General features: G+C 51.2%; 1 protein-coding gene across 1 annotated transcript; it reads left to right on the top strand.

Annotated features, from left to right (window-relative positions):
• Positions 1-4031: 4031 nt before the first annotated feature.
• On the top strand, positions 4032-24568 carry PGAP3 (post-GPI attachment to proteins phospholipase 3). The gene is made up of 8 exons (XM_074940486.1): positions 4032-4221; positions 6326-6423; positions 8141-8293; positions 13244-13306; positions 14219-14280; positions 16075-16211; positions 17983-18187; positions 19763-24568. Exons 1-8 carry the CDS (start codon positions 4032-4034, stop codon positions 19824-19826), a joined length of 972 nt encoding a protein of 323 aa, XP_074796587.1. The 3' UTR covers positions 19827-24568.
• The last annotated feature ends 472 nt before the right edge of the window (positions 24569-25040 follow it).

Here is a 25040-nt window from a genome sequence, read left to right as displayed (position 1 = left end):
GGAAATGTAGGCCACATGGGAGATGTAGTCCAGCCATGAAGCCCAGACCCCAGAGCAAAAGGGGAGCATGAGGCACCCAAACCACAACTCCCATGAGGCACCATGGTGTCATTTCCAAATAAAAAAGTGTTTTTGTTTTTTTACCAAAAAGATGAAATTTACCATGAAAAAGTTAAATGGAAAAAAAATGGATTTCATTAAAATTTTCCACAGAAAACACCCTCTTTCTCAGATAAGCCCTTGTTGAGGCCCCCAAAATCATTCACACAAGCCATCAAACAGCCATCAGATGGCAATAATTTCCATTCACTGTTCATCTGGAGCTAGATCTGAACCTATCCCAAGAGGATGGGACTAACTAGTCACTATCATAAGTCAAGAGAAGTTGGTCTAGTGATAAGGGACTGACAAAGAGGACACCAAGGTTCAGTTCCTAATCTGCCACTAACCCAGCTGTGTAACCTACGGCAAGTCACTTCTCTCACTATGCCTCAGTTTCCCCTGCTCTAAAATAGCTTAATAAAACTTAAATAAGGGAGGTTGCAATACTTAATGCTCTGAAAGCTTGAGGCCCTTGGATAAAAGGCCCCAGGGAAAGTATCTTGTTAAGAAGAAACTAATTTTCTTTGTAATTTTCTGGATTCTAAACAGAGGTCAATATCTTGAGTACAACAGAGTATTTCTAGTCAATATTAGACAATATTTCTATTCAATATTAGACAAATTAGAGGATTGGGCCAAAAGAAATCTGATGAGGTTCAACAAGGACAAGTGCAGAGTCCTGCACTTGGGATGGAAGAATCCAATGCACCGCTACAGACGAGGGACCGAATGGCTAGGTAGCAGTTCTGCAGAAAAGGACCTAGGGGTTACAGTGGACGAGAAGCTGGATTTGAGTCAACAGTGTGCCCTTGTTGCTAAGAAGGCCAATGGCATTTTGGGATGTATAAGTAGGGGCATTGCCAGCAGATCGAGGGACGTGATCATTCCCCTCTATTCGACATTGGTGAGGCCTCATCTGGAGTACTGTGTCCAGTTTTGGGCCCCACACTACAAGAAAGGATGTGGAAAAATTGGAAAATGTCCAGCGGAGGGCAACAAAAATGATAAGGGAACTGGAACACATGACTTATGAGGAGAGGCTGAGGGAACTGGGATTGTTTAGTCTGCAGAAGAGAAGAATGAGGGGGGATTTGATAGCTGCTTTCAACTACCTGAAAGGGGGTTCCAAAGAGGATGGATCTAGACTGTTCTCAGTGGTAGCAGATGACAGAAGGAGGAGTAATGGTCTCAAGTTGCAGTGGGGGAGATTTAGGTTGGATATTAGGAAAAACTTTTTCACTAGGAGGGTGGTGAAGCTCTGGAATGCGTTACCTAGGGAGGTGGTGGAATCTCCTTCCTTAGAGGTTTTTAAGGTCAGGCTTGACAAAGCCCTGGTTGGGATGATTTAGTTGTGGATTGGTCCTGCTTTGAGCAGGGGGTTGGACTAGATGACCTCCTGAGGTCCCTTCCAACCCTGATAGTCTATGAATATCCTAAACAGACAGTGCAGGGTGGAGAATCTGCTTGTTAATATCCTAAGTGGAGATGCCTAGCGTGGGGCAGTTGGATTGTGTCCCAGAGGGTATATCTCTGGATAGCATGTGTGATCTGAATCTGAGCAGGTATTGGCACATCTGGCAGGATCCCGCAGCTGGGAAGTTGGTGTTTGATTCCTGTTCCCAGCCTCAGAAGACAGACTAATAGAAGAGCTTGCTATATTTGGCAGCCCTCCTTTCATTTCCTTGTGTGGCTGGAAGTCGTCATCAGGGCTATAATGGGCTGCCACAGTTCTGTCTCAGATAAGGAGGAGAGTGTGGTCAGGAGAGGGTGGTTTGGGGGAGGAGTCGGCCTGAGAGATTAGACCCTGGGGAAGAAAATCTTGGAAGCAGGAGGGGCTCTTAGAGAATGAACTCCATTCAAGCCTCCGTTGAGCCTTCCAGGCAGCCAAAAAAAAAAAAAAAAAAAAAGTCCATCTGTTGTTGTTATTGTTTTTCTTCTTTTCCAGCAGCCATTTGAAAAGGGGAGGGAAAACGAAGGCAGGAAAACGAGTTTATTGCTCGAGTTCCCTGTAATCTGCACCTGATAATAGCCAGGCACCACTTTACAATCCGTGCAATTGTGTTGCCATTGGATTGTATGTGAAAGAGTGGGCAGGGGCAGACCGAGACAGGTCCAAGGGTTGAGACAGTGCAGGCAAGAGAGAAAAACAAAGAGGGTCCCAGGGGACCTTGTCACAGTACACGGATGCAGATGGTTACAACACATTTGCATCTTGGAGTGTAGATGGGGGCCAAGCCGGCTGAAAGCTGTACCCTGATTCAGGGACACAATTTACAAACAGTGTGATCCCATCTACTCTGCAAGATAGAACTAAGTTAGGTGAGCACTGCCCTGGAACTACTGGTCAATGAGAGAGCCGCTTTGTTTTGAAAGGGTCTTGGGGGATAGGGTGGAGGAACTGAAGTTCCTTTTGGCCTGGATATTTCCAAATCAAACCCTCTGCCAATTTGGCATTAAGGCATTATCATTTGTGGGCCTTGTTTACACACAGATTTGCATGTGCTTAACTGAGCTCTTGTCCGTATGAGAAAGTTGTTGCTGGTTTAACTGAAGGTGTGATTTTAAACTGATTTAAATAAACTGGTGCAAAAGGCCATGTGGGTGTGCTGGCTTTGATTTAAACCAGGTTTTGGTTTGCCTGATGTTGATTAGGAATCAGTTTAAGATAAATGAAAATAAACTACTCTTTAAACCAAAATGTGTTTTAAACCAAGGTTTGCACTTGTTTAAGTAAATCAGTTAAAAAACCTATTTAAGTTAAACCAGTGCAATGTCCATGTGTAGACAAGGCCTTGGTGTGGGGCAATTTGTTCCCTCTCCTACCTTCATTCCCTACTTTTGTCCCCCACTGTAGCATTAGACATTAGCATTTTAACTCTCTGATGTGCTGGGCCTGTCCGTCTCTGAGGGGAAAATGGGCAGGATTAGGATAGGACTCTGCAGCTGCATTGAACACAGACCTGCCTGTGTGTTTGTGATCATGTTGCCATCTAGCAGCTGCAACCAAGAGGATACCAGCCCTATTACTGCAAACAGAAGAATGTCTCCCAGGTTGCAGCTGCTGCTATGGTATTAGGGCTTTGGGAAGATGCCCTAGGGAATGGCTTAGAAATGGCAAACCAGAAGCAGTCCACTGAAATCTAGGGGCCTTGCTCTTGTGTGTGCTGAGCTAGTTGAGCTCTGACAGGACTGGGGTCTAGTGGTTAGAGCAGTTAGTGGTTAGAGTGGTTATTCATTCCCATAAGCCTCTCAACCTGGAGAGATGGACACCATTTCCCATGATCCTCTCTTCTGGGGGGGTGTGTGGGATACTTTCCCATGAACCTCAGTGTCTGTGTAGGGGTGACCAGATAGCACGGGTGAAAAATCGGGATGGGAGTGGGGGGTAATAGGTGCCTACATAAGAAAAAGGCCCAAATATCGGGCCTATCCCTATAATATTGGGACATCTGGTCACCCTAGTGTATCTGATCCTCTCTGCCCTGCAGGGGGGGATAGACACTTTCCCACGATCTTCTCTGCCCTGGAGGGGAATACACTATTTCCCATGATCCTCTCTGCCGGGGGGGGTGTTGACACTATTTCCCATGATCCTCTCTGCCCGGGTGGGGGCTGGACAGACACTATTTCCCATGATCCCCTCTGCCCTGGAGGGTAACACACTATTTCCCATGATCCTCTCTGCCCGGGTGGGGGCTGGACAGACACTATTTCCCATGATCCCCTCTGCCCTGGAGGGTAACACACTATTTCCCATGATCCCCTCTGCCCGGGTGGGGGCTGGACAGACACTATTTCCCATGAGCCCCTTGGCCCGCAGCGGGGAACCTTTGTGCGCGGCCCCAGTTGCCGGGGGGAGGCGGCGGCGGCGGCGGCGGCGGCCCCTTCCGGTGCGGCCGGAAGCGGCCGTCCCATGGTCTGGCGGCGGGATGGCGGCGAAAGGGGCCGCGCTGCTGCTGCTGCTCGGGGCGGCGGCGGCGCCGGGCCCGGTGCGGGGCTCGCAGGGCGATCGGGAGCCCGTGTACCGGGACTGCCTGGCCCAGTGCGAGCGGCGCAACTGCTCGGGGGCCGGCCTGCGGCACTTCCGCTCCCGGCAGCCGCTCTACATGAGCCTGACAGGTACCGAGCCCCGCCCCCCCCACCGCCTGAGCCCCGCCCCCCGGAGGCGCCTGAGCCCCCCCCCCGAGCCCCGCCCCCCTGAGCCCGCCCACTCTCCTTAGCGCCCCTCCCCTTTCGGCGCGCCCCCGACCCCGTGCTGCTCAACCCCGACCCCGTCGCTCTTACTGGCCTGGCAGCAGCCCCTCCCCTGGCTCCATTGCTGATGGGTCCCCCCCCCACGCTGTGCCTTGCCCCCCGGGGTCCTTGTCCTCACCCCATAATCCCTCGTCCGCAGCACGTGCGTGCTCTGGCATTCCCGCCCCCCCCAGCCACAAAAACTCCTGCCATCAGCATCCTCGGCAACCTGTTCTCCCAGAGCCCAGATCTCTCCCTTCCCTGCCTGGAACCTGTTTCCCTCCAACCTCGTGATAAGTCACTTGAGAGGGAGGGAACAGGTTCTGGGCATCCTGACAGAGGTGACACGGGGAGACCGTCAGGCTGACGGTGCAGCTAGTGGGAGCCAAGGTGGGTGAGGTCATATCTTTTATTGGACCGACTTCCGGGCTTACGTAGAGCGCTTTTCAGGTCTAGGAAAGGTAATCTGAGTGTGGCAGCTAAATACGAGGTGGAGCAGCTTGCTGAGCATAAGGAGTGAACGTGTAAGAGACCATTCAAGGGGAAGAGGGCCGTCAACATCTCTGTGGTAGTAGGACAAAGGAGGGTTAGCGGGTTATAGATTATTGTAATGGGCCATAAATCCAGTGTCTTTATTAAGTCCATGATTTTTAGAGTCTAACAAAATCATGAATTTAAGGTCCCAGGCTTGTCTAGAATTTAAGATCCGAGCTAGTGTGAGGGAAGTAAACCGATCCTGGGGCTGTTCAGGGGAACCAGTTTTCCCCTGTGGGTCTCCTTGCTATGTTTTTAATCCTGTGGGTGGGTTCAGTTGCTTAGTTAAACCAGATGCCTTGGAGGTGCAAAGGCCATGAGAATGATAGATAACATGAGAGAGAGAGAGAGACAGCACAAGTAGCAGAAGTAAATCAACACCAACCTTTAACATAAGCTGGATCACCTTGGGGAGTGGAGAGGTTTTATGGAACCAATGGGACCATCTAAATCCATTCGATAGCAGCAATAAAAGTTGTGACCCTCTGATGGCTGTTCCGTTGCCTATTTACTAGGGGTTGGGTGGTTCTCAGCACCGTTCTAGTGGACGGGTGTCCACCTCACACAAACCACCTCCCTGTTTGGCCTGCTTGTTGGTAATCTTAGCAGGTGTACTGAGGACTAAATGGGTCACAGAGACCATGCCTTTCCTATGGAGGTGGTCGCTTCCTGCTCAGACTGAGGTATGTGGGCATAGGGTCTTGCAGTGCTGCCGCCTGCACTGTACCCACTCTGGTCATGTCTACACAGCAAAGAAAAACCCTTGGCTGGTCTGTGCTAGCTGACTTAGGCTCGTGGGGCTCAGGCTGTGGGGCTGTTTCATTGTTGTGTAGACTTCTGGGCTCAGGCTGGAGCCTGGGCTCCAGGACCCTGCAAGGGTCCCAGAGCTCAAGCTCCTGCCCAAGCCCAGAAATCTACACCGAAATGAAATGGCCCCACAGCCCGAGCCCTGTGAACCTGTGTTGGGAGGCACAGGCTGGCCATGGGTTTTTCTTTGCTGAGTAGACATGGCCTCTGTGAACCAATAGAAGGGCCTCGGAATCCGGAACAGTCACCTTTGCCTGTTGGAGATCATATTCTCAGGTTCCTTGTTTATTTGTGACTGTAACTTACTGCAAGTGCACAAGAATAGCAGTCAGAAAACGCCACCTAGTGCCAATGCCTTCAGAACTTGTCAGTCAGTTGATTTCATTGTACCTTAGCTTAATACATATGCAAAGCAGGAGGTATCAAAGGGGATGTTGACACTACCAAAGGGATAGTCAGATCAACTTGTGCAATAGACACATCGGTGTTGAGCTACATTTCACGGAGACCTTTCTATCCCATTCTCCTTCTGTGACACACCCAGTCTATTGGGGATGCAAGCAACTTGAACAGCTGAAATAAATTCTACATTGCATTGTTGTCACCTCCTAATAAGTGGCTCCGTCTCTCCTCTTTGTGTCTCTTTCAGGCTGGACCTGCAGAGATGACTGTAAATATGAGTGCATGTGGCTTACAGTGGGGCTTTATGTCCAGGAAGGTTACCGAGTGCCTCAGTTTCATGGCAAGGTGAGCAGTAATTTGGCACAGAACCATTTGGCCCCAGATCATAACTCCTGTGACCTGTGCTGCAGCCATGAGAATGTCTCTATCTTTTTTTGTTTTGGCGAACTATTCGCTGTTGGTTCTTGGATCAACCTTGTGGCAAAATAGAGTCCTGTAATTTCAGGGAACTGCTTGTGCCCTGCTTATGGGCACTTGGTTTCAGTTCACCACCCTACCTGTATCATGAAGTCCTTTGCTTCATAGAAAAGGATGACTTGCTTGGTACCATTAGCAACCTGCCAGTGCAGGGGGAGGGTGACTTGTTATTTAGAAACTATTCATCTCCTGCAAGTTCTCTTGTCTGTGTTTTTCTCCCCTTGATCTCTGCATGAGAAACAGGATCTTTTTTTGTACAGATGATTGGTACCTAGTGCTGTGGAAAGTAAGGATGGGCTGTGGTTAAGCGTGGGAGTCAGTAGACCTAGATTTGAATTGTACCACAGCTCACCACAGACTTTGGGGAAGTCGTATATGGCCAGGTTTTCAAAAGTGCTGTCTAGTTTAGGCTCTTCTGTTTTTTAAGTGCCCACCTTAAGATGCTCAGGTCCTGTTTTTCAGCAGTGCTGGATGTCTGCATCTCCCATTGACTTCAGTTGAAGCATTGGGCGCTCTGCTTCCTCTGAAAATCAGACCCGCAATTCCTTGGTATGAACCCCTCATGGGACAGCTGTGTAAAATGTAAAGGTGGGGGAATAATATGAACTTAGAGGGGGGTTACGTGGCTAAATTCATTAATGTTTTCCAAGCTCTCTGAGAACCTGGCGTAGAAGGTGAGAGGAAAGGCAAAGTATTCTGAATTATTTATTGTTTTCATATGTGCTTGAAGGCTCCCACTGAGAAGCCTGCTGGGAGCATCCAGCACACACACATTTTATGAAGCTTCTAAACAAAAAAAAATCCTTTCCATCCTCAGTTAAAATCTGCCGGCACTTCTGGGTTCACTAGAGAGGCCCGCGATGCCATTTTTCTAGCCCATCCTTGATGCCAGGAGCCTGTCAGTATGCTTTGTGGATCCTGTGACCGCTCTGAATGGTGCATCGCTACTGAACCTAGGGGAGCCTGGCATCTTCATAGGGGCTGAAAGAATTTTAAATAAGATCATTTAACCCCCTGTCCTACTCCTGTTTCTGTGCCAAATGCCCCTGATAACCTGGTGAGTGGAAGAGCCTTTAGCATGCATGTCTGGGCTTGACTTAGGTCTGATTTCAGCACTGATCCTGTTTCCATTAGGCATCCTGAGGAAAGAACAGGAATGTACAGAGAGACAGGTTTGTCTTGTGGTTCAGGCACTTGGAATGGGACTTAATTCTTGGTGCTGCCACAGACTGCCCTGTATGACCTTGGGCAAGTTGGTCTCTGTTAGGGATGTAAAATGTTAATGGTAGGTGTTCGTCTTGCCAGTTAACCTGCCTGAACCGTTAACCCCGGGCTGGCGGGCCTCAGCGGCTAGAAAGAGGAAGACGAAAATGACTACGAAAGGAGAGATTTAAAACATAGCTCAGAGTTGTTCCAAGAACAGAGTGTTTGAAATTTTTTCACCTGGCGCTCCAGCCTGGCTGTTCCAGCAGGGTAGAAGGTTTAACTTCTGCTGCCTACAGCTGGCAGGAAAGAACTGGAAATGTGAATTTGTTTTGTTAACTGTGTTCCTCTTTTCCCTTCCCCTTTTATTTTTGTTTTTTAGTGGCCCTTTTCTCGCTTCCTGTTCTTCCAGGAACCTGCTTCTGCCTTTGCTTCTTTCCTTAATGGACTTGCCAACTTTGTGATGTTGACTAGATACAAAGCATCTGTCCCGCCTTCATCTCCCATGTACCACACCTGTATTGCCTTTGCTTGGGTAGGTAGCTTGAAAACTCTCCTCATTCCTTTCATTCCTCCTCCTCAACCCCTTTATAGAACTTCCTGTTTTGTTTTGTATTTAATAGTGACTGTTCATAATAACAGATTTCAGAGTAGCAGCCATGTTAGTCTGTATTCGCAAAAAGAAAAGAAGTACTTGTGGCACCTTAGAGACTAACAAATTTATTTGAGCATAAGCTTTCACGAAAGCTTATGCTCAAATAAATTTGTTAGTGCCTAAGGTGCCTCAAGTACTCCTTTTCTTTTTGTTTATAATAACTTTCATTTAGAGAGCGCTTTTCATCTCCAAGTGATCTGCAGAAGGGATCACTAAAATGCAGCCAACTCTGGAGTGGCATGCAGGAGCTATCTGAAAGTGCACGGGGTAGTGAGGAAAGAAGGGCATCAGATCTACTAAAACTGAGGAGGTATTTGAGGGAGGAAGAATACAATAGCCCCAGGAGAAGTTTCTCCCTGAAAATGAAAGACTTGTGTAACTTGCGGCTTTCACTTTGAATGGTTTAGATTTTTTTAGGAAGCACATCCCTGCTAAATGATGGCAAAGATTTCACACACAGTGCCCTTGATCCTGAGATTGACACCATGCAAGTAGCCTGGCCAGGCACTGGGCAAAGGCGCATCCATGTCCTGTCCTGTCCTGTCCTGTGCCCGGCTGCCCAAGCAGCTTCTGTGATTCTGGAGCCAGGGACCAGATTTTGGCTCTCCACTTGTAAATACTGGGTGTAACAATTTGTGTCCAAGGAGGAGAGAGTCTGGGGAATGAATGAACTGCACCACAGAGGGCGTGTCTGGAATACCACTTCAGGGGTCTTCTAGAAGCAGGTTCGCTGGATAGAGCTCGGCTCTAGTGACACGTGGTGCATAGAGAATCGTGACTTTTCTCTGGGCCTCCCAGTGTGCTGACCACAACCCCAGTTATACTGGAGCCTGACCAGGGTCTCAGCTGTAAACAGCTGCCGTTCAGGGCATCCTTGTCATGAAGAGCCTTCTAAAGAGAAATCCTCCCCAGCCCTGTTATTAATTTATCCCCAAGGACTAAATGGGAACTGGTGACAGAGAGATTTAGATCCTGTTCATGGGCATTGAAAATATAATTTCCCCATCATTGGGCTAAGGGATGTGAGTGTCTATCGTGCCTGGATTGGTGAATGTTTGTGGTGATTTTGCAGTGCTGCACAAGGTGGTTATGTCCATCTCTGCAGTGCAAGACTCAGGACTGCTCAAAGCACTCCGAGTCTGAGGCATCCTGAGGGACCGTTTGATCATCTGACCTCAGACACAGACCATAGAATCTCATCCAGTCACCCCTGTATTGAGTCCAATTACTTGTGCTTGGCTACAGCATCTCTTCCAAAAGAGCGCCCAGGCTTGATTTGAAGCTAGTTAGTTCTAATGGTTAATAACACACTCTGCTTTTTTTTAAAAAAAAAAGATAGATAAATTGTCCTTTATTATGGGGTCCTGTTATGAGGTAATCTAAGATGGCAACAAACCTAATATTTTACCGCAAATTCAAAGTTTTTTAAAAAGGTGAGTTGGTGGATTAGCAAAAATAATTCCTGCCCAGTGTCTTGCCTACTTGTAGGACAGTGAAAGCAGTGTGCAAACCCCTGTGTACATGCAGTGAGGACAGATAAATGGGGGAGTACGCTACTCAGGTTTCCTTTAACATACAAAGAAACGTGACCTTGCACCTTGCCCAAAGGGGATTATGAATTCCCCTTGTGTATTGTTCCCAACTGCACATTATGGGGCAGAGTAAAGAACACTGCTCTTGAGTTAGCAATGACTAGCGCTGTGTGTGCGCGTGGAAGAGAACAGACCCTCTGCTGTCACTGTCTGAGGCTGTGAATTGCCATTTTAATGCAACAGATTAACCTGACTCCGTCTGTATTGTTGAGTTCCAGCCTCCTAGGCTTGCTGCAGGTGCTGTACTGTGTGGGGTTGGATTATCCAGCTGCTCTGTGGCAGTCTAGTGTAGCAGCCCGTTTCTCCCCCAGGGACAATAAGAGTGCTGGTCAGTATTCTGGGTTCTGTTGGAAAACTGCTCTGTTTTAATCCAGCCAGGCCAAATTCTTCTGGGTTTCGCCAGTTAAATCAGGATGAGCGCCATCCGAATGAATCGAGTTCCTCTGGCTCACACCTGCTACTCGGAGCAGGGTGTGCTGTTTTTGTCTGTTGCAAGGTTACTACGCTTCACTGCACCAGCTTTCAGCACCATGCTATTCGATAGTATCAATTTTCGACTGATTAAACCATGTTTGCTTCCTGGGTTTATTAATTTAGCCTTTGGCTTGGTTTTCCTTCCTCCTTGAAATGTAATTCGTTTCTTACAGCTCCACGGAGGGGTTTTTTTTTTTTTCCCCTTTGTTCTTATTCTTCCGTTACCCAGCTGTCATCTACGCCTTAAACGTTTCATCTCCTTCCTTTAACTGCTTCATTTGGCTCCTGCGCAGTATCCCTAGTGACTTTCTTTTGTGAGTTCGCTGGTACCAGGTAGTCAGTCTGTGCCCTGAAGCATGAGATTTGATTTACTCTCAGATGACATTGATCATAAAGTTGTCCAGCCCTCGTCTTGGCCTTTTAAACCTTGTTACAGTGCTTGTGTTGTCTGGCCCTACGCCTGTGCTTTAGGGAACTGGTCTTAGGAGATGCTGAGTACTGTCAGCTTCCTTGGACTTCAGTACAAGAGCAGGCCCTAGGCGGAGGGGTGGCTGGTATGTGTGTAGAGCAGGCTTGTGTTCGACACAGTGTTTTGTGACTGTCGTGATTCCGCTGCTGGATGCAGGAAAGGATTCTCCCATAGGCCTTGTCAGCACTAGGAGTTGGAATGCTACTAACTATACAATCTGAAATGCGAAGGCCCAAGTTCTTAACGGAATCCAGAGTTCTCCTCTCAGCCTAACTCCTAGGGGGTCTGCCGCCCAGTGCAACTCTCAGCCCAGGGCAAGGCACGCAGTGCATGGGCAGAGCTGGGTGCCTCAGGAAAGGATTTTTTCAGCAGCTGGCTAGCTGGGTGGTGAGTGCGTAAGCTAGCCAGAAGCGAATGCTGAGGAGAGGGAGTTAGGCACTGAAGTGGCTGGCTTGGTGCACGCAGTCTGAGAGATGTGCCTTCCTCTGCTCAGGATCCTCTGCTGTGAACCCTCTCCTGGAGGCAAGGGCTGACCTGGCTTAGGTGCCTAGCAGCCAAAATCCTGTGTCTTTGTTTCCTGTTTCACTTGACACTTCTCACACTCTTGCTCTACATTTCCCTGTACCCCGGCTGTCTTGTATGGGTGCCCTGCTGCCTCTCCACCGATTGGTGGGCTGTCTCCAGTCCTCCTGATGACAGGTTGGCAGGTAACGGGTGTTCGGTGTGCTCGGAGCACGCCTGCAGGACCAGGCTCTGCTGGTAAAATTGGAGTTCCTCTGCCTAGTCCGAGAACCCTGCTTCAGCCCTCAGAACATCTACACTGCAAAAAAGAACCCACGACAGCAAGTCTCACAGCCTGGGTCTGCAGATTGAGGCTTGTGCTACGGTGCTAAAAATAGCGTGTAGGTTTTCCTGCTCAGACTGGAGCTTGGGCTCCAAAACCCACACCCCTCCCTGGGCTTCAGAGCCCGAGCTCCAACCCCAGGACTCTAACCTTTGCTTGGATTGTTTCTTTGCGCTTCGTCAGTTTCTGGTTTCTTTAGGTCTGCATGATGACTGATTTCACTCTGGCGATTGAAGCTCCTACCTGCGTCACTTAGGAGCATCTTCTTAATCTAGTAACTGGAGCCGCCTCTGGACTCTGTTCCCTCTGTTCTAGATCACTTTATTTAGATAGAATCAATAGTTTGTCTTCCACCACACCCCCACCCGACCAGGCCAAGCTGCTTCAGGTCTATGCTTAATAAAATAACAAAAGGTGGTTACGGTCTCCCGTGTTGAATCTTCACTGTGGCTCGTACACTGAGACTTCCGAAAGAGTGCAAGGGCATTCATTCGGTGTGAGTCCTGTGAACTTCTCAGGTGTGTAGCCCAAGGCTGTTGATTTAATGATCTTATAACCCTGTTTGAAAGAGCTCATTTGAGTGCAGGGATTAAAGAGTTGCAGGAGAGAGAGAGACTGGAAAAAACGGGGGTTAATTATGCTCCAGGAGACGTGGAACTCTCATATAAGCTAGCAGGCACCATGCTGGAGGCACAATGTGGTTTCACCTAAGGATCGCAAAGCTTTCTCCAGGCATTTGATTAAGCTCACAAACATCCCTGAGAAGCAGGTATTATTATTCAGTTTAGCTGCATAAACAGAATTGCAGGAAATGTCGTGTAGGAGCTGTGCCTCAGTTCTGCTTTATTTTTAAATCTATACACTGCAGTGGAAAGAAAAAAATACCTCAAAACCATGTATAGAAACAAGCTTTAAAGAAAGTAAAAGAAATTCTCCTAAGTAGTTTAGGAGCTTAGTGCTCTTGTAGGTTTTACCCAGAGATCAGGAGAACATGCCCTCGACCAGCCACGAGGCATGGGCTTGACGCAGGAATTACTGGATGAAGTTCTATGGCCCATGATACGGCAGATCAGACTAGATCAGTGTAATGGTCCCTTCTGGCCGTAGGTATCTATGAAAGTGTTCAGACAGTGCTAGGGTCTTTGGCAATGGCTGGCGATAAAAGACCGTAGGTCAGGTTCGGCCCTCAGTTACTTCTGTGCAGTTCTGTTGGTGTCAGTGGTGTTGCAGGGTGCGCATGAGAACAGATGACCCATCTGTTAAATGTCCTCTCTGGTTAAATGGTTCCTTGGCTTATTAAAAATTAAAGGGTTGGTAAAAAGTCTACCCCCAAGTTATCCTTCCGTGCGCACTCTCGAATGAATCCCATCTCCTGTGTTTCTCTTAGACTGTAAGCTCTCTGGGGTGGGGGACTGTCTCATACAGAACATCTAACTGTCTGCCTCTCTTAGGTTTCATTAAATGCCTGGTTCTGGTCTACAGTCTTCCATACAAGGGATACTGATGTAACCGAGGTGAGTGTTACCCTGCTGTGGGAGCTTTGCGTGTCTTGGCAGTTGAGGATCTGCGATCTACCCTTGCTTCTCAGCCCCCTGAAATCTACAAGGCAAGCCCTGGGTGTCAATGGGGGTGAGGAACACATGGTTATTCTCTAGTTCAGTGTCTGCTGAGATGTGGCTGAGGGAGACCTGCCTTTACCTCCATAATGCCCGAAGACGCCCCTCTGCTGCTGGCGTGAAGTCGGGGGGCTGCAGAAAGGGGGCTGGTGAATCTGTCTGATCTGAAAAATGGGTTCTGTGTAACAAATCTGGGCATCCCCCGAGAGGTGTCAGTGCCCAAACGTACGAAACTGTGACTGTAAAACCACAGACTCCACCGCTTGTCTCTGACACGTGGGCTGCCAGCTGTCTGGGGTCCTGGCCGGCAGTGGGGCTGTCGGGTGCTGCGGCCATACAAATACCCGAAACGGGCAGCCAGTTGTAGCACCTGAAAAGACACTGAATTCGCACGAAGACTAGCCGGCTGCATTTCTTCTTCCACCCACCCCGTTGTGTCCCGTCTATCTAGGCCCTGATCCAGATAGAAGGGTAAATCTACTCTTACTAGTCTATATTCTCTCAGCATTATGGCCCATTTATATTCACTGTGTGCCAAATCCTAGGAGTACTTACCTGAGCAAACTGTCAGTGGCAGCTGAGTAAGGACGGAGTTAAGTCCCCTGGAAGCTAGTTTGACATTGTTGCTGCCTTGTGCACAACATATGTTCAGATAACTCTTGAAAAGAAATCGTGGTGAGTTCCGTTTCTGGAAATCTCAGCCCTTTAAAACCCTGATCTCCCTGACTCTCATCAGTGTCTGTGCTGTCCTTCCTTGTCTCTCTTTGTTGCAATTCTACCAGGGATCTAACCAGGCCTCTTGTCCCACAGAAAATGGATTACTTCTGCGCTTCCACTGTCATCCTGCACTCCATCTACCTGTGCTGCGTCAGGTGAGCTTTGTATGGTTCCTGTCTCCCTGAGATGATGGGCGTGTCTCTGGCTTCACAGCTACAGAGTTGGCTGGCAGCCCTGCAGCTAGATAAGCTGTAATCTGGTATTTACTTTTCTCCTCCCCTCTTTGTGCTATGAGAACCTGACTGCGGCTTTGTTTAGACAAGGAGCTGGGGAGTGCCACTTTCCCTCACACAGAGGGGAATGTGTCTGAACTTCTGATAAGGGACATCAGCATTGCTGTGTCCTAACATTCAGGAAGTGAAGGAGAGAGACCCATCATAGAATCAAAGGGACCTCAAGAGGTCATCTAGTCCAGTCCCCTGCACTCATGGCTGGACTAAGGATTATCTGGACCATGCCAGAGCTGGCGTGTGCCCATTTTAGGGTTAGCCACTTCAGGAACAGAAGTAGCCATCTGTAAGTGCCAGCGGGGTTTGTATTCTGCTAAAGAGAGCTGCTTGTGTCCCAGGGCTTGGGGCTTCTTATTGCTGTCTGTCAACACAGCCCAAAGCGTTCAGCTGCTCTACAGTTTATGAAGCAAGCACCACTTCTTTTTCTTACCTGGCTGTATCTGGGGCAAGGAGGTGAGCTATGAGATCCATAGTAGTTAAGAGGCAGAAAGACCTCTGAGTTCGCTGAATCTTCCCCTGCAAGGGCAGATCCATCCTCTGCCGGGGGTTGTGTCAGATTCTTAACTGCTTCTATACTTCCAACAGCATAAAGCCAGAAGGAACTTTTAGATCATAGAATATCAGGGTGGGAAGGTACCTCAGGAGGTCATCTAGTCCAACCCCCTGCTCAAAGCAGGACCAATCCCCAACTAAATCATCCCAGCCAGGGCTTTGTCAAGCCTGACCTTAAAAACCTCAAAGGAAGGAGATTTCACCACCTCCCTAGGTAACCCATTCCAGCGCTTCACCACCCTCCTAGTGAAAAAGTTTTTCCTAATATCCACCCTAGACCTCCCCCACTGCAACTTGAGACCATCGCTAGATCTGCTATTCTTACCTCCTGTGTGGCACAGGCCACTGAATTCCACCAGCTGCCCTAGACTGAGCCCAACTGTGTGCCGTAGGGAGAAAAATGACAATGCCATCGAGGCCCTGGGGCGGGGTGTGGGTTTTGTTTTCTCTCCTTTCTCTGAAGCATCAAGAATGGCCATGCCTGGAGATGGGCACTGGGCAGGCTGGGCCAGGGTTCTGAGGTGACATGGAGCAGTCTCTCTCCCTCTCTTAGGGGCTTCGCTGGCCAGTTCTTGCTCACGTGCTCAGGGTCTAACAGGTCGCCATATGTGGGACTGGGAAGGAATTTTCTCCCACATAAGATTGGCCATGACCTAGGGGCTTTTTCACCTTCCTCTGCAGCACGTGGGGATGGGTCACTTGCCAGGATTATCTGGGTGTATCTCACTTAACTATTTCCATGCCATTGTGGGGGTGCCTTGGGCATTGGTGCACCTCGGTCCCTCCTGTTCTCTGCCTGCAGAACATAATAATCCAGTCTCCTCTGGGCTGTGATACTTGGATCTCATGTGGTGGTTGGGGTTAGCATGCGGGTGCTTGGAGGAGTTGGTGGCGTGCGCTATACAGGAGGTCAGATGGGATGGTCTGGGGTCCCTTCTGGCCTTGAAGTCTGTGACTCTCTAGCGGCTGGGAATAGATGAGGTGAGATCTCCTGGGGTGGGAAATGCGTTGCTGGAGCTGGTGCGAAGCCGCTGGTGTGTCCTGGAGGAGCTGTGTAAGCTGCTGGAGTTTGAGAACTTCTCTGCATTGTTTCGGTTTCCATTGTAGGACCCTGGGTCTGAAACGTCCAGCCTTTGCTAATGCCTTTGGGAGTTTTCTGATCCTCTTCCTGGCCTGCCATGTCTCGTACCTGACGCTCGTGCGCTTTGACTATGGCTACAACATGGCCGCAAACGTGGCGATCGGTAAGGCCCGGGGGAGGCCGGAAGGTGGGGGCGGGGTGGGCGGGTCAGTTTTTGGTAGTGACTTGGAATGAACGTGAGCAATGGAACTGTATACAGTTCACACGCAGCCTGGCCTTTGGAGCCACTAGGTGCTCAGTGTCCCCCCATGGGCAGGGTTTGGGAACGTACGGTGGTCGGAGAGAGTCTGTCTGGCTTTGCCTTCTGGAGATGGTGTCTCCTAGCTGTTCCACTGCACCTGTGTGCTGAGGAAAGAGGGGCTGATCCGTTCCCTGGGACTCAGGGTGTGTGTTATCTCTGCTCTCTGTAGCACAAGGTGGACTGGCTGTTTATCTGCTAAATCTAAGGACTGCAGGACTGAAATCACCAGGACAGTCCTGACTTGGTGCTAGTCTGATTTCCCCCTTTGAGTTAATATAAAATGCCATTTTCTGAGTACCATGGCACTGCCCCAGACCCCTGCCTGCTTCAGAAAATTCAGCTGCTTCAAAACGTTGGCCAGAGTTCTTAACGGTCCGAGCCGCTGGTGGGAGTGAGACTCCTGGCTTTGCCATTGACTTGTCTTGTGGCGTCGGGCTGGTCATTCTCCCCCGGTGCCTCCATTTCCCACTGTCCCCTGTGCGCCGTGTTATCGCGAGTCTCCCGTTACTTGGTGTTTTACTTCAAGCCCTGGCTCCTGGTGGTGTGTTTTGTGAGAATCGGCTTTCATCGTTTTTAAAAGGGTAACTTGGCAGCCCTCGTGGCTTTGGAGGAAAGTTTGAAAACGTGACCCTGGGTGTGTCGTAAAGGTTCAAAAAGAGGAAGGCAGCCAGAAGGCAGAATGAGCTGTAGCTGGCTACGAAAGGCTGACGGTGCAGCTGAAGCTTGGGTGCCACATGGGCACTGTGACCCTGTCTCTTCTAGCCACACTCCGCTTCCTTGCTACATGGGCAGCTGGGAGGCTGGCTGTCCGTATCTCCGTTCTCTGGCATTGCAGGAGCAGCCTTGCACTGAGGCAGGGCCCAGAGTGCATTGCAGCGCACCGCTGGGGCATCTGGTCTGGATGGTGGGGGCATAGGGACAAACTGAGAGGAGCAAAGTGATCAGGACGCTGAGTGGCAGGCAGCTGGTTAACTCCCCGGAGGCTGAAGTGTTCTGGGGAGTGGGGATAGGTGACTATGGCAAGAGGATCGGGGGCGGTGAAGAGGAAGGGGCGTGGCAACATGAAGGCACCACGGGAAGGTTGGCAGGTGTGGCTGGAGGGGAGCATAGTCCCCCCTGCCTCCCCCAGTCCCAATGAGACTGCCCGGGATGCATCCTGGATCTGAGAGCTGCCTGCTCTGGGGCTAGCAGGGGAGAGGGGAGCGAACGACGTGGCAGGGGCACATTTAAATGACACTCGCATCGGCTTGTGAGCCGTACTGCGGGCGAGTGAAGCGAGGGCTGAGTCGCTTCCAGGGCCTGGTGTCTACAGCCAGGTTCTGGCAGAGGGTGGAAACACCCCCAAAGGGTGAGCTCAGCCTTTGCGGGAGAGGAGGGGAGGCAAGGGTGGTCGGGGCGTTGGCCAGCTCTCGATGGAGCCCAGTCCTGGATAGCGAGATCGGTAAGAGGAACTGAGTGCATGGGGAGGGTCCAGGTGGGAGTGTGTGTGGGGGGAGTAACTGTGTGGATGTGGAGTAGAGGAGGTGACTCTTCCTCTGCCCTTGTCTGAGCAGCAAACATTCGCCCAGCCCAAAGAGCAAGTCCTGCTTCCTGTGACCCTGAGATCCTCCGCCCTGTACCTCTTGCCTTCCAGGCCTTCTCAACCTCTTCTGGTGGCTGGGCTGGTGCGTCAGGAACCAGCAGCGCCTCCCATATGTGTGGAAGTGCGTGGTGGTGGTGCTGCTCCTTCAGGGCCTGGCGCTGCTCGAGCTCCTGGACTTCCCGCCCCTCTTCTGGATCTTCGACGCCCACGCCATCTGGCACATCAGCACCATTCCTGTCAACGTCCTCTTCTACAGGTCAGCCTCGGGTACGCGGTCTCTGGGGGGCTGTTTGGGTGACAGAACTGTGTAATTATTTACCAGGCGACTCCCCCCGTTGAGATCCAGTCCCTGGAATGGCTACAGCAAGAACCCAGACAGCCCGGCAAGAAGCTCTGAAACGTAATCCCCCGTTGTGCAGCCAGGCCGCCATATGCTACAGCTCCAGCCGATCTCGCCAGCTTGACAGGTTTGGGTTAGACGAAGTCACGCCTGGAAAGGGGTGCTTTTGACTCGCTAGAAGACGCTCTCCCTTCAAAGTGGGAACTGTCTCTAGCGTTTGGCATCCCAACAAGAAGCAGTTTCATGGTGAGTTCTTCCCAAATGGGAGCACAGTCCGGACAGGCAGATCTTACGACCCACCAACACTGAGAGCAGGGAGGAAGGGAGATCTTGTGGTTAGGCTGCTGGCCTGGGACTCTGGAGACCACAGCCTCCCTGTTTGATCTTGGGCAAGTCACTTACTGTCTCTGTGCCTCAGTTTCCCTACCTGTACCATGGGGGTAAGTGCATTAACAAGTCTGAGATGCTCCGGTACTAGGGGGCCATACAAGTACCTAGACAGTGTGTGGGATCCCTTAGCATGAGGGTAATTCTGCCCCATTAGTGTCCCACCAGCCCGCGTAGCCCAAACCAGTAACCCAGCAGGGAAGCCCCCGGTGCAGAGCCGCCTGTGTCGGCAGCGCAGGAGCAAATGCAGGGCAAGGACTTGGCGCCGGTCATGTTTTCAGATGGAGTAAATGTCATGTGAGCTCATTACAGTTAACGAGCTAACAGGGTGTGAGCTGTTGGAACTAATTATGCGCGTGGTGCCCTTTAGAGCACTGCTTGCTGGCAGCCAGGCCTAGCTACCGCTGCAGACAGGAGCTCAGAACTTCACTTCTGCCCGAGGATGCTCGTGCTGGGTAGGCCTGTTTGGGGGGGTGGGGGCGGTGTTGTGTCCAGTTGTGCAGGAGTCCCCGTCCCCCCTGCCCCCCCCTTATCTCTCCCTCCCCAGGATCTGTATTTGGACATCACCCACCCAGTTTGTGTGACTGTCCACCCTATCCCACCCAAAGAGAAGACGCATCCCATTCCCAAAGCTCTCTCCCCCCGCCTTCCTGGTCCCCTGACCCGGGTGCCAGCACCCCCAACCTCCTTGCAACTTCTGATCTGAGTGACACAGAGTCAGTGCCAAAATGTATGGTGGATCCAAAGTGCAGGGGGTTTAGGTTCAGAGCCATGGCTGGTGTAATGCTGACTTCCAGCTGCTGAGGAGGGGGCCCTCAGTAGTGAACACACAAAATGGTGGGTTCAGAGTGCGGCTGCTGGGAGGAGGTGGTGGCCTGGTATGGGTCAGACTGGGTGACCTGGTGTCCCTTCTGCCCGGGCACTGACTCCATATTGCATTGACTGCATATTTCCGACAGAAAAGACCCTTTTCTTTTGGAATTAGCCTGAACTAGCTGCCACTGGAACAGCTTGGGTTCAAATGGGGCAGTTTCTGGCTAGACCCCCTCCCCTCCACACCACGCTGCCTCTAACCTGCTCACGCTGCTCCCATTATCCTTGCAGTTTCCTCCGTGATGACAGCCTGTACCTCTTGAAGGCAAACTCGGACATTCTGAAAATAGACTAAAGCTGTCGGGGGGGGCCTGTTGTGTGGAGAGGAGCGATCCCCTTCCTGATGGAAACTGTCACGTGAGACCTTCTGAGCTTCTTTCCCAGCAGCATGCTGGGTCTCAAGGCTCTCGAGAAGCGGTGATGTTGGGCACTTTCATTGCGTCCCTGTCCATAATATGTGCTGTGCCAAGACCTGCTCTCTGCCTTCTTTGCCTCCTGGGTGCACCCGAATCCTGGGTAAACGTCCCCCTCCGCCGGAGCTGAGTTTTGTTTCCTCTTTTTTTTGCCTTCAGAAGTTTTAATTCTAATCCCATGACTTGTTCCATTAGAACATCAATGATCCATCTCGCCCACGCGCTCCCCCCCACACACTATAATTAATGCTCTTCTGTGCTACTGGGCAACATGGTGCGTTTCCGTTTCCACTGTTACGAAATCTGTTTGATTCTCAGCTTGCTGAGGGATTTCAGACTAAGTGGGAAATATTGGAGGGCCAACTGGTGACTCGGTAGACTGGAAGATGTCGCGAGTACATGGTGGGGACATCTGGTCATAAAGTTGTGTGGCCCACAGGACCTCCGACTCTGCAGTCCGGCACTGCTGAAATGGATTATTGTTAATATGTGTAAATAAGATGGGTGGGCCAAGGGCATACGCTGCTCTGTACATCGGATTCACTCGTCCTCTGAGACTAGAACGTGCGGGACACCTTCTTCAGCAGTTGTGGGGAGGTGGATCTCCCAGGTTATTGGGCACTTGGGGTGAATGTGGGAGGTCTTTGCTGTGCAGAGGGGATTTTTTTGAAATGGGATACTTGGTGCAATCTTTGAAAATCTCAGTGCAGTGTGAAATGTCAGGCTGACTTATTTTTCCGCTCCTTGACAAACCTGCTCTGATGAATCCTGTGTGCCCTATAGGGGAAAATGCCCCTTTTCTGCAAGGGGAGGGGGCGTTAAGGACCCCCAGAGATTCCCTACTCCCTGCATGCCACTTTAAATCACCCACATGTTGTGGCTAGTGCACCATCCTTTCTGGCTGTTAAGTGCTGAGAAGGGGCTCCCTGCAGGGCTGAGATGAGGGCCTCCTGGCTAGAGGTGGGGGGTGACACCCCCCCACACACATTATTCCAGTTGTTGAGGGGAGCAAATGAAAAGAAGAACAGGACCATTCTGCGCATAATGACATTCCTGGCACCCCCTTTGCAATTGCATTAGTCAGTGACCTGCTGTATGTTACAGGATTAGGGTCTAACTGAGTAAAGTGAAAGTCTGAGTGCTCTGGGCTCTGCTCGTAAAAGCAGAGAGACCAGGAATGCGGCAGAAAGCCGAAGGGATCAGCAAGTGCCTTCCTGATTGCCAAAGGAAGTTAATGAAGTAGATGATCGCTCATCGCAAAAGTTATGACTATTGTTGTGTTGCTGTGCCACCACTAGGTGGCGAGCGTTGCCAAACCATTTATATTTCAAACTCTCTCCATCTCCCTGGATGAGGCCTGCAGCCGGCCAGCTGGGCTGGTTCGCATTCGCCCTGGGCTTCGTGCAGACAGAAGTGAAAGCAATCCGGCATCGATGTGCCCTGTGCCACCAGAGCGGACTTGGGACGTTGGCTTGGAGAGACCATGAATCTGGGTGTCCTCCATTGTATTGTGCTGTACGGTCTCCTAGAGAATTCATGCCTTGTGTCTGAATGGGCCCAGCCTGCGTGTGACCCCGTTAGAGACAGCCAGGCCGTTCCTGGTTCTGTTAAAGGCTTGGAGTTATTAGCTCAGACTTCTAGTTTGCATGGGGCTGCAGTGTTTGATTTGGGGGAGAGTTTGTGTGTGTGTGTGTGTGTGTGTGTGGCTTGTTTGCAAAATTAGATTTAGTTCCATGGTTAAGATAAAGTCCAGGTGTGTGATTTGGGGGGGGGAGGGATCGCATTCCAGTTGGGAAATGGATTTTGTTTTTGTGGATGCAGCCTTGAGTAACCTCCATGGCTGGGCTGGGCTGCCCACCCAACTCACAGATGTGACGTGAGAGAATAGGGTAATATACAAGCTCTTCCAAACAAGGGACAGGAAGGCAAGAACTCACCAGGGACCTGAGCTACAATGAGTCTGGGGAACTTGGTCCCTTTGCTTTGTGGGGTCAGTGCTGCTTGCTCATCAGTAAGGACCTGAGTGGTTCCATTGACTTAGCTAGGACTGCCTAAGGCTCTGATCCAAAGTCCTTTGCAGTCGGTGGACAGGAGGTCAGGCATCCGTGCTTAGTGGACTGGGCCGTACAGAAGTCTGCAAGGACGATGGCCTGGAGAACATGAGCCAAGCTGGGAAGACCTGGCAAGGGGCTACCTAGAAGACTTGTATTTATGTTGACCGCAGTTAGCACAATAGCTTGTGTTCAATGGAAGTTAGAGACTATGGCAGCATGGTGATAACCCCAGAGAACTGTTAGTGGTGGCTAACTCTGTGTGTGTGTGTGTTTGTTTGTGTGTGCGCACGCGCGCATCCAGATGTAATTGACTACATACCATTATGTTTGCCCCTGCTTAGGGGCAGGTGTCTGTCAGTCTGTATCTCTGTCACTGCTTTGTCTTATTGTTCAAAAACCAAACTGTTGAACTTAAGTTGCCTGTAACATCCTTGTCCTGGTGATGAGAAAATCTTCTACAGCCCATATGTTTGTCCTAGCCTTACATATGTGTCTCTCTCTTCTCTTGCCCTGGCTCTCCTCCAATTCCAGAGCTTGTAAACTCCACCGCTGCCCAGCTGTACTGAGCTGCTTAATGCAAAGAGTGACTTCTGCATGTTCCCCAGACGTCTGTGGAAAGATCAGTCCAGACAAGCCACCTTGAAAGCTTTAGGAAAATTAGAAGTAGAGGCCAGCTCAATCCTGGTCCTTATCGCTTATTAGCCCCTGCTCTGAATTCCAAACACTCTTTAACCTGGTATCCTCCATTCATCTTGCTTTACAGAGATCCTAGACTAGCCATACCCCTGGTGCAGGAGCCCGTAACTTTGCAGAGCCATATCCAGAATGAGCAAACGGAGATGTTGTATGACTCCGCAGCACTTTGTCGTCTGGCTAGCGGAGAATGCCCTCTCCAGCTAGCTCCTGGGGCAGGGAAATCTCAAGGTAAACAAGTAGAATCCTCTTCCTGCCGGATGAGAGCCGTCTGTGGAGGGGTGCAGTACCCGCTACACAGGAAGGGCCATTCCCACGCAGGTGGATCTGAGCAGCCAGGGCCAGGCTCTCCGTCGGATCGGCACTGAAAGTGCTAGGCAGGCCAGCTTTCAAGTCAGGCCCTGGAATTTCATGTTGGAAGTGGCGTGATTAGAGACCATGCACAACTCTTGAGGGGGGGCAGGGTACAATTTAAAGATTTGGAGGGGCGGGGCGCACCTGCCTCACACGTGTCCTCTGGGCTGAAGAGCAGCAGCAGAGCCAGGAGGGCCAGGGCAGCGGCAAGCGAGCGTCTCAGGGAGCATCTCATGGCAGCTGGTCTTCACTGGCAGGGGCTGGCTCCTGGGGGGATCACCGGTCAGCCCCGGGCTCCTTCGGGGGGAGGCAAGAACACATCGGGGCACATCTTGGAGCTGTGCCTCCCACCCTGCCTGGGGAGCGCCCAGCCGTGCAGAGGCAGCCAGGCTCGGGGAGCAGAGGAACCAGGCAGCCAGCCAGCCAGCGCTCCGGCTCCCACAGCCCAGAGAGCCAGGGACCCAAGCAGGCTGGGCAGCTTCCCACCAGCTTCCAATCCTCCGGCTCCTGGCAGGAGGCGATGGTTTCCAAACTGTGGGCCCCAGAAAACCTGAGTGCTAAATGGAGGGCAGACACCCGGGGGGGGGGGCTCACGTGTCCCCCTGCATTGCCTCTGGGTGTGATGTGCACTGATCATGAGCAGTGAGAGGGGGCGAGTGGTGCTGATGGGATGGCAGCTGGCGCCGGGTGGCTGGAACTGGCTGAAGCTTTTCCCACATTCAGTGCATTGTAGTAGGGTCCTTCTCTGGCTGAGCCCGGCTGGGCAGTGACATGTCTGACTTGCTGGGACCCCTCTTGCAGCCAGTGGATTTACCTGGTCTCTTCCCTGGAGGGATTCTGTCCCCGAGGACTCGGGGTATCTTCCTGGCAGTGGCCCATGCGGTTCCACAAGGCCAGGCCCTCCTCTCGCTCGTCTCCAGTCGCAGTCCCACCCTCTGGCATGCAGTGGTCCAGAGCTGTGGCTCTCACCCAGGGGTCTGCCAAAATACACCAGAGAGCAGGGATGAAGTTGAAGCCTGAGCAATTTAGTTTCGAGAGGCCCCCTGTGGCATCAGGCCCTGGGCCATGCCCTGCTTGCTACCCCCTAATGCTGGCCCTAGCTTTTAATCCACTGGATATGCAGTTGTGGCCCAGGTGGGCCATGGAATTTTTAAAGCATGTTGGGGGGTGCTCAGAAAGAGAGGTTGAGAACCCCTTGTCCAGAGAATGGCTCCTTCACCTTGGTAGAGCCTCCTGCCTTCCTTATGCTGGGGCTGCAATAGGCCATATGGGCTCGCTTGCCAAGGTCGGCACCAACGGGCATATCTGCTGCTTCCTAGGTCGCTGGTGGGCATTGGCCTGTTACTGAAAGGAGTTGTGATAGGCCTTGGTACCATCCTCTTCTGATAGTGCTGGGACGTGGCTGGGCTTTCCCAGGTGGGGGTGGGGCTGATGCCAGCATTCCCTCCTGGCAAGGGGCCTCCTGACACTCCAGCCCCTGCTCTGTCCCCTGAGACTGGCCTAGCAGGACTTCCCTTGCTTCCCCCACTTCCTGAAGAGCCAGCGTCCCTTCTTCCCACTTGCTCCAGGGCTTGGCACCTGCTCTGCAGGCCCAAGGCTCTGACCTCACCTTTCCATCCAGCAGCCATCCCAGGGCTTTGCCTTATTCCAGCCTGGTCTCCTGTAGTCACTGTGCTCCAAGTCTCGGGGGAAGCATCTCTGGAAAAAAATGCCCTGTCTCTGGTTTTAAACCTTAGTTTTCCTTATTCACTGTGTGTGCGCGTGTGCTGGAGCAGATAGTTTTCGGGCCAGTTTAAAAACTCCTATTGCACTGGGAGGCCTTGATCCATGAGCCCCTCCCTCCCTGTGGCTTTCCACCAGAGTGCTGAACCCAAGCAAGGAGGAGGCATTTGGTGTGAAGCTGTAGTTAGCAGGGTTGTAATGGAGACTTCTCATGGAAATTCTTGCCAAGAACAGACTGGCTGTGTGGGCAGTGGTGTACAACAGGTGATCATA

The sequence above is a fragment of the Natator depressus genome, chromosome 27 (assembly GCF_965152275.1).
Source record: "Natator depressus isolate rNatDep1 chromosome 27, rNatDep2.hap1, whole genome shotgun sequence".
In the NCBI taxonomy this organism is placed as follows: Eukaryota; Metazoa; Chordata; order Testudines; family Cheloniidae; genus Natator; species Natator depressus.
The sequence above is the reverse complement of the archived record's forward strand: the minus strand, read 5'-3'. Positions and strand labels throughout refer to the sequence as shown.